The sequence below is a fragment of the Rutidosis leptorrhynchoides genome, chromosome 5, assembly GCF_046630445.1.
Source record: "Rutidosis leptorrhynchoides isolate AG116_Rl617_1_P2 chromosome 5, CSIRO_AGI_Rlap_v1, whole genome shotgun sequence".
Lineage (NCBI taxonomy): Eukaryota > Viridiplantae > Streptophyta > Magnoliopsida > Asterales > Asteraceae > Rutidosis > Rutidosis leptorrhynchoides.
Window position 1 is genome coordinate 7,051,528 of NC_092337.1, and position 10,038 is coordinate 7,061,565.

At 30.3% G+C, this 10,038-nt stretch overlaps 1 protein-coding gene across 1 annotated transcript; it reads left to right on the top strand.

The window, feature by feature from the left end:
• Positions 1 to 7,285: 7,285 nt before the first annotated feature.
• On the top strand, positions 7,286 to 9,724 carry LOC139850727 (small ribosomal subunit protein eS6). The gene is made up of 6 exons (XM_071840279.1): positions 7,286 to 7,354; positions 7,456 to 7,520; positions 8,065 to 8,122; positions 8,218 to 8,326; positions 8,436 to 8,708; positions 9,268 to 9,724. The coding sequence occupies exons 1-6, from the start codon at positions 7,349 to 7,351 to the stop codon at positions 9,504 to 9,506; spliced, it is 750 nt and encodes a 249-aa protein (XP_071696380.1). The 5' UTR covers positions 7,286 to 7,348; the 3' UTR covers positions 9,507 to 9,724.
• The last annotated feature ends 314 nt before the right edge of the window (positions 9,725 to 10,038 follow it).

A 10,038-nucleotide genomic window follows, 5' to 3' on the forward strand; every position in this document is an offset into this window, starting at 1 on the left:
CACTCACAGCTTTATTTAGTACGAGTGTATAAGTAACATAATCATCAATGAAATTGTCAAAGAATTGGCCGGCTAATATAGAATCAGATACTGTAATATGTGAATATTCTTATTCTTCAGATAGAATAGACGATAAAGTTACACCTAATTGTGTTTGTCGTTTTACACTTTTTCGATGGTGAAGTATATATAAACAATTGACTAGAACAGATTGTCTCTTACTATGATTACGAGTTAAGATCTGATAGTGACATGGTTTAAGACAATAGTTGGTTGAAATAGTCGGTCTAGTTTGAATCATTCTTTGTCTTATCTTTGTTTCATCATATATATAGAAGATATATTATATATACAGTACTTCATCATGTCTTGAGAATTAAAACGAGGGTTTAGTTTCTCAAACTTTGGAATGAGTAAGAATTGTAGTTTACAAAATTATATCTCACGAGCATTATACGACTACTAGCAACGGGGCCGCCGTTGCTAGCCCCGTGATACCCTGCGCTGTTGATGGGCTGTCGGTGATTATGCCATGGTTTGGCAGGTTGTAGCACGCGAAAGATTAATAATAAAAAAATGACAAAATATAAAACTAGCTGTTGCACACTAGCCGTTTGGTATATATATATATATATATATATATATATATATATATATATATATATATATATATATATATATACACTACAACCCTTACTCATAATTTTCATACATAAAACTACAACTCAAACAATTAAAAAATTATACTTTTTTATTTTTTTGACTATGAATCGAGATCGAGAAGATGCGGTTTAGACGATCATCTAGGGTATCTTTTATAATGTACCATTGATCATCAGTACGGAGATAGCTGGCCTTTAAATTCGGATCACAATCATCTTCAAAATACAGCACATCCGTGTATTCGCACGGAACCTTTTCTTTCAAAAACGCTAGCAGATCCTGTAAACCAACCTCACGAACATCAATTCCTTCAAATGACATTTTTTTACCGAACTTGTAAAGTTTCATTTCATTACGGAAGTCACCCCCGTAATGAACGTCAAATGCAACAATCATTGGGGGAATTGTTTTCATTTTTGAGTAGTTTGGTGTGCTTTGGTTTTGAGTTGAGAAGTGAAGTGTGTGAAAGGATTTGAGTTAGTGGGTGTATTTATAGAGGCAAAACTAGTCGTTTTTTTTGAAAAAAATAAAATAAAAGATTAAAAAAACGGTCGGAACCATAGCCGTTAGAATTTCAAATTTAAAAAATAAAGATAATAATATTAATAATAATATTAATAATAATAAATTAATTATTAAATAAAAATTTGAAGTGGGGTCAATGTGATTGGTGTGATCGTTGTTATTGAATGTGGTTGGTAATGTGAAAGGAAGAAGCTGCTGAGGTGACGCTGATGTTGTGACGACCCGGGAATTTCCGACTAAATTTAAACTTTAATTTTTATATGAATTCGACACGATAAGCAAAGTCTGTTAAACTGAATCTCAAATTTTCGAACTGTGTTCATGTATTCATTTACCCTTTTACATTCCCAACGATTCACGAACAGTTAATTGTATATAAGTAAATTGTAAATAATATATATATATATATATATATATATATATATATATATATATATATATATATATATATATATATATATATATATATATATATATAGAAATTTATAATAACTTAGTTCATATAAATAGTTATGTAGTAATATTATTTGTTAAATTAAAAGGTATTAGCATTCTTATTATTAAAATTATTATTAATTATTGTTATTAATATTAAAATACAACTTATTATCATTATCATTAATATTATTATTAATATTATGATTATATTTATTAGTATAATTATTATTAGTATTTATTATTATTAATATTATCAATATTATTATTTAAATAAGATTTATGGATACTAATAGATACAAAATCGGTTTTCAATCCCATCTGCTTTCATTACTTTATATGATTTTCTTCTTTGATTGAACCTTTCTTGCTCCAATCACATGCATCTACGAATGAGTATTATTAACAAAGGTTACTGTATAAGATTTGATTGACACTGTGTTTAATTATCACTGCTTTTAATTGATTGTCATTTGTCCTTAAATGATTGTCATTCGAATCAATACATACACAACTGCATGATTATTAAAGTTAAGATTGTGTTGTGATTTCATCTATCTATTTTCTCATATACATACAAACACATACTAAAGATATAGATATCTTTCTTATGGAGTTCTTCTTCTTCTTTCCCCGAGACAACCAATCACCATCTTTTTTTCTATTATATCTATTTCATTTTTATCAAATACATTCACCACCTACGGGTTTATACTACTACTATTCTTGTGTTTATATTCGAACCATGGTGAACCACCACCACCGATGGTCAACACCATAACCTCCACATCAAACCTTGCCACCTTACTCTTTCACCTTTTATCTCATGTGAGACTCACCACTAACGAATCACAAATTGAAACCGTTAACCACCTTTAATCATCTCCAACCCAAAAAAACCACACTCCTTTGCTTCTTGATCAAATCATCGTGACCATCACTGCAACTACCACTATATATTCTGTTACATTAAGGTGCAACATCCTCCTTCTTTTTCTGATTATTTCTGTTCGAATAAACCAATCAACCACTTGTGTATGCAGCTGTAATGATAGTTTCTGCTGCTGCATATTACTGTGTTAAACGAACAAGAAAACCATTCGAACATCTAAAGTCGACTGCCATAGCTGCGAGAAAAGGAGAAACAAGAAGGGATGAAGTAAAGAAATTGATTGATTGGAGTTGCTTTACAAATAAAAGAAGAAGAGTGAGAGATTATTATATGGACATATTCTTGGATTCTCAAAGCACATGGCCACCATCGAAATTATTGCTACTACATATGATTGTTTATTCTTTGCTGCTACTTTTCAATATCCCACTACCTTAGTCACTTTTTAGTGTTCCACACCTTATAATTTCTTTATTGTTGGGCCATACTCCAATTTGACTAAAGTACCGAAAACCATTTGTCATATATTCAAAGTTAATGGGTGATCGAAATACTATGATGATGGTTACACGTTAATACTTGGGGACCACCTTGAAAACAACCGTGTTCCAATAAACCTACTGTTGGGCCTAGATAATCTCATTTTTTTTTGGCTGCTTGAACGTGCTATTATGTTGGACCATTCCTATTTTTCTGCCTTGCAGCGTTTGAACAATCCCAAGAAAACCATTCAGGCGACTAAGATTTGCTTCTGTTTTTATTTCTCGAACGCCATAAACCAAAGGAAACACAGTTGCTATTAGTTGTTGTTTCAATGATGATTATGATCATGAATCATAGATGAGAGTGATGATACAATAATAATGATTAAAGAGCCATGCTAATCGACGGTTTGTTTCCTGTTTAAAACTCGTTACCTGTTACAATTCGATGGCTCCCTGTGTTGTTACTCAATGATACGTAAAGATGAGGTGGTGTACAATGATGGGTAATGATGATGATAACGAAAGTAGATGGTGACGGGTTATGATAATATAACAAAGATAATTATGATCATGATCTTATGTTATTAATGATGATGATTGATCACGATAATGATACATGTTAACGATGTTATAATAACAATAATTATGTGACATAAGATAACGACGATGCATATTAGTGTTGATAAAATGATAAGTGATGATGAGTTAATTTAAAAGAGGAAGAAACAGAAAAAGAGCTGAAAGGATTTAAAATCCTAATTGAATCAGAAAGTTATGAGTAGAGTGATGGTTAGTGGTGCGTGTAGAGGAACGAGAGGTCACAAGTTCGAGCCCCAGCTTGGGCATTATTTTTAAAGCCTATTTCTTTTGAGGTAGAATTTCTATCATTATTATTATTAGTTATTAATATGTTTATTATTGTTATTATTATTATTATAAACATTATTGTTGCTAAAATTATTATGAAAATTATCATTTTAGTAAAAGTACTATATTTATTAAAATTATTAACATTATTATTACAAATAACATTTTTATAAAAATTATCATTTTTATTATTATTACTAGAATTATTATTACTAGAATTATTATTATTATTATTATTATTATTATTATTATTATTATTATTATTATTATTATTATTATTATTATTATCATTTCCATTAAAAGTATCCTTATAATTACAATTATCAAAGTTATCATTTTTATTAAAACTATAATTAAAAATTAACATTATTAGTAAAGTTATTATCTTTATTAAAATTATCATTTTTATTAAAATTAACATTAATATTATTATTATTATTACTATTATTACTATCATTATTATTATTATCGTTATTACTATTATTATTATGAAAATAATATAACTCTAAAATTCATCATCATTAATATTATTACTTGTCATATTAACAGTATTATTATTATTATTATAACAAATAAATATTATCTATATAAGAATGTATTTATTTCAAGTATCATAATATTACGTATAATTATATTTGAAGATATAAATCTTAATACATTATAATAAATATATGTATATATAAAAACTTAGTCGATTAATATTATATGTGTTAATATATACTGATATAGGTTCGTGAATCCGAGGTCAACCCTGCATTGTTCAGTTGTTCAATATAGTCATATGTATTTTTACTACAAAATACATTAGGTGAGTTCATTTGCTCCCTTTTTTACTCATTACATTTTTGGGCTGAGAATACATGCAAATGCTTTATTAACTATTTTACAATATTTATATGCGTGAGTTTCATTTGCCTTTTTACCCTTTATATTTTTGGGCTGAGAATACATGCGCAATTTTTATAACTGTTTTACTAAATAGACACAAGTAATCGAAATTACGTTCTATGGTTGAATGATCGAAACTGAATATGCCCCTTTTTATTAAGTCTGGTAATCTAAGAATTAGGGAACAGACACCCTAATTGACGCGAACTCTAAAGATAGATCTATCGGGCCCAACAAGCCCCATCCAAAGTACCGGATGCTTTAGTACTTCGAAATTTATATCATGTCCGAAGGAGGATCCCGGAATGATGGGGATATTCTTATATGCATATTGTGAATATCTGTTACCAGGTGTTCAATCCATATGAATGATATTTTTGTCTCTATGCATGGGACGTATGTTTATGAGAAATGGAAATATGAAATCTTGTGGTCTATTAAAATTATGAAATGATTATTTATGTTAAACTAATGAACTCACCAACCTTTTGGTTGACACTTTAAAGCATGTTTATTCTCAGGTATTAAAGAAATCTTTCGCTGTGCATTTGCTCATTTTAGAGATATTACTTGGAGCCATTTATGACATATTTCAAAAGACGTTGCATTCGAGTCGTCGCGTTCATCAAGATTATTATTAAGTCAATTATAGTTAGGTATATTATGAAATGGTATGCCTGCCGTCAACTTTTGATGTAATGAAAGATTTTCTTTTCAAAAACGAATGCAATGTTTGTAAAATGTATCATATAGAGGTCAAGTACCTTGCGATGTAATCAACTGTTGTGAATCGTTTATAATCGATATGGACTTCGTCCAGATGGATTAGGACGGGTCGTTTCAGATGTGGCACAATGTGATTGAATGACGGGTGTGATGGTTGAGAGTAGTTTAAGGTCCAATTACAATATAGAAAACAAAAACTAGTTTGATTTTATATTTTATGTTTTATTTTTTGCAATAGTTTACATACAAAAATACAAAGTATAAAATGCAATTATCACACGTTATTTTTTGTTTACTTTATAGTTATCTTTTAATTTTTAATAATTTTTTTGTTTTATATACGTAAACATATATATAAAAGGATTTTACCATCTTTTATTCATTTATATAAGTGAACTATCAATTTTAGACAGTTGAAAAAGAAACTGGACTATTAAATTTGGACGGAGGAAATTGTATATTTCTAAGATCGTCCATTATGGTGTGGGTTGATGATGTGAGCGTGGATGTGAGTTGAGGTTTTTTTAATGACGTGATGGTGTGGATGAAAATGTAAAGTTATTGTGGTGTATGTTGAAATGTTAGTGAGATACGTAGTGTTAATGTAGTGAAATATAATTGATGAATTTAGTAAAAGGAGGATAAAAATAATTTTAATGAGAACGATTAACAGGAAAAAGAAGAAATTTTTTACCAATGGCAATAACTCACGCGTCTTTTCTTCTTTCGTGGGTTTCTCCCCATGCCCATCCAAAGAATAACCATAACCTAAATTATGACCTTGGCTTTCTTGCCACCTTGGCTCAACACCCATGCCGTGAGTATATTGGCGTAAGGCATGGTCTTAGGTGTCAGGTAAGTGTTACATATTCGACATTTAAAATGAGGTAGAAACTATGTAATTTGAGTTTAAGTATGTAAAAAATAAAAATAAAAAGTATTCGAAATTGTAGGCTAAAATATTTGAAACTGTGAGTGAAAATTCACCCGTTTGAACTTAGGAGATACTTGGTTCATTTGAAGGAATGGTAATGACATTAACAAGTATGATGGAAGCAGAATGATGATACCATCAACTTAAATTACAAGTATTTTCAGTGCAATTTAATTGTTTTATTGTGAGTTGGTAAAATATTTTAAACTTTACCAAGCATTATTTTATTAATAGAGTGATAATACTCATAACATTCCTTAATTAATAACATTAACAAGTTCAAAATTTTAGTAAGTACTTTACGTGATATCACAAATTTGTAAAAGCTAGATGAAAATTGAATCTAATCAAAATTGAGAAAATGAAAAAAACCATATTTTCCAGTTGGATATTTTATTTGAGTATTTCATTGTTTATTTCTCCATATTACTCTCTTTACTGTTACAATACTCTCTTTATTGTTATTGAACAAGAGTGACAATTACTAATTAGCAGTTCTTCCGTATTTTATTATCCAATCTTCATCTTCAATACCTTTAATTTAAAAGGTAATGTTCCATTACCCACTAATTAACATTGATTCTTTATACCAAGCATAGTTGATGATAATCATTGTCATTCCTTACCCTCTAATACTCCGAACCACATTTAAAATTTAACTTTTTTACGTCCATTTTACAGTACTTGCGAACGGTCTTTTGCGTCTTGCGTCGTACAAATAAAAGAAAAACTATATGTTACGATATGTAATACTTTGAAACATAGTATCAAAGTTTTAAAACTTATTAACTACAAGGGTGCGAAACGTATATTTATACAAAAACAGAGGATCTATATAAACTTACATACACGTATTTCATAACCCTCTTCAACTGTCGATTAGAAAACCCTAGTTTTCGTCGCAGCCGCCACCGAATCAAAAAATTAGTGAAGATGAAGGTATGCATTTCATCCAACATTTCATCGTGTATTCAATTATACGTATGGTATGATGATATGATATGTTACTTATAATTTATTTATTACGTATATATTTGTAGTTCAATATCGCTAATCCCACCACTGGTTGCCAAAAGAAGCTCGAGATTGATGATGATCAGAAACTGTAAGTTCAATTCATTAATTTTATATTCAAGCATTTTTTAGTCATTTAATTATGATTTCCGTGATTCTTAACTGTATTTTATGTAGAAATTTGAGGAATAGTATTGGTTTTGTAGCTATGTATATAAGATCGTTATTATACATAGGTGATAGGTGTGCTTGAGAACCATTGTGGTAGGTTAAGTAAGGGTCTGTTTGTTTACCTCTCAACATTCAACGCGTTATGATGCTGAATGGTTCAGAAATGCTGAACCATCAAGCACCAAAATTTTCTGTAATATCCTCCTCAAATACTATTACTATTCAGAACACAAAACAAAAAGTATATTGAATTTTTTATTCATGTAACCTGTGAATTAGGTAATTTTGCCCAATTTATGTCGTCGTTAATTCAAAATGATTATCAAACAACTTCTTTTTATTCAAAACTAAGTTTATTCAGAGACTTTGAATCATTCAGATTCTTTAAATCATTTAGATTTTAAGGGCTAAATTATTCAGTTTTATCAAACGCACCCTAAGCCACTTTTTTTATTATTTTGTAGCCGAGCATTCTATGATAAGAGGATCTCTCAGGAAGTCAGTGGAGATGCTCTTGGGGAGGTAAAGTCTTTACTGTTGAATCTTTATATGCTAAACGTCATTATATTTCTAATGTTTATTTATTACTTAATATTTCCATTTCATTGTTTTTTTAGGAGTTCAAAGGTTACGTCTTCAAAATCATGGGAGGATGTGACAAGCAAGGATTCCCAATGAAACAGGGAGTCTTAACTCCAGGGCGTGTTCGCCTTCTGTTGGTGCGAGGTAACTCTAGTAGTTCAATAGCAATATTTGTAACAATTGCTTACTATTACGAACATTTGTTTTACATCCGATAATTGTTTTGAGCCAATTAATGTTATTATAATAACAGGAACACCTTGCTTTCGTGGTTATGGAAGGAGGAACGGAGAGAGGAGGAGAAAGTCTGTACGTGGTTGTATCGTTAGCCAAGACCTTTCGGTTCTGAATTTGACGATTGTGAAGAAGGGGGAGAATGATCTTCCTGGTTTGACTGATGTGGAGAAACCTAGAATGAGAGGTCCTAAAAGAGCATCAAAGATCCGTAAACTGTTCAATCTTTCGAAAGAGGATGATGTTCGAAAGTATGTCAACACTTATCGCAGAACATTTACAAACAAAGCTGGTAAGTTCCTTACATGCAGCACATTTATTTGTTCTTAAAATGATTTTTCAGCTACTTAATTGGTCTGCTGGTATATTTCATATTCAGTGCAGTGGTAAAGGGTTACAATTGTAGTCGTAATATTTTCAGATACCCAATTTTCTAAGTTGACCTTAAGTTTGAAAATGTGAAATTGCAGTTTAAATTGCAATATATCAGTCCAACTACTCCAGTTTTTATATGATTAATCAAGTCATAAATCAGAACCTCAATTTATTGCGAAAACGCAAGCACTTGTTCGGCATTTTGTTTTGATTTTGAAATACATGTTATGTTATGACTTGTTACTCAATGATTCAGCCTTTTTTGTGTTCCTCTCAATAGACTACATTGTTAGTCTTAAAATAGTCTTTGGATACAGATGTTCAAAACTAGTTTTTCCCAGGGAAAATTTTTCCAACGTAACCGACTGATTGTTCTAGACTAATATTAGGGTGTCAGTGGGCTTGCATTGAAAAGTTAAAGCATATAGTAATTGCTAAAACATGCCTGTTGAAACTGTGTTCTTGTGTCTTTACAGGGAAAGAGGTGAGTAAAGCACCGAAGATACAAAGGTTGGTGACCCCATTGACCCTGCAGAGGAAAAGAGCAAGAATTGCCGACAAAAAGAAGAGAATTGCCAAGGCAAAATCAGAGGCTGCTGAGTACCAAAAGCTTCTTGCTTCACGATTGAAGGAACAAAGAGAGAAGCGTAGTGAAAGTTTAGCCAAGAAAAGATCCAGGCTTTCTGCTGCCTCTAAGCCATCTATTGCAGCATAACTTAAGGTAAGAAAAACTTCCGAATGCGCTTAGTGTTCTTTTTTTATTAAAGAAAGACGACTTTTTTGATGGTGATAACATCTATGTGAGGATTCTTGATATTTTGTTATGGCTTGTTTTATGTACTTTTAGTTTTGGATTCGATATGGTTGGTTGCTACTTTATAAACCCGATTACATCATCTTATAGTTGATGCAGTTAATTTTGTGAGTTGCCAAGTCTACTCTTATCCATGACACCTATCTTCACAATCGCATTGTGGCACATCAGTGTCCCTTCAACATTTTTTTCATGTCACTAAACTCATCACGGTCCACTAATGGATCCACTAATATCCATGACATGTCTACAATCACATTGGCTCTACTTCTAGTATTTTATTATTATACTTATTATATTATACAATGTTATTAAATCTTATTTCTATAAATATTACTCCGTATCATATATGAAATACAATTTCACAAAACTAAACATTTTTTTATTAAAATAATACGATTACATAATTAAAATGTCTTAAAAATAAAAATTA

Excerpts from the sequence above, each read along its gene's own strand:
- LOC139850727 (XM_071840279.1), top strand. Across the intron at positions 7,521-8,064 it reads ATTGATGATGATCAGAAACT|CCGAGCATTCTATGATAAGA; the intron begins GTAAGTTCAATT and ends ATTATTTTGTAG. Across the intron at positions 8,709-9,267 it reads AACATTTACAAACAAAGCTG|GGAAAGAGGTGAGTAAAGCA; the intron begins GTAAGTTCCTTA and ends GTGTCTTTACAG.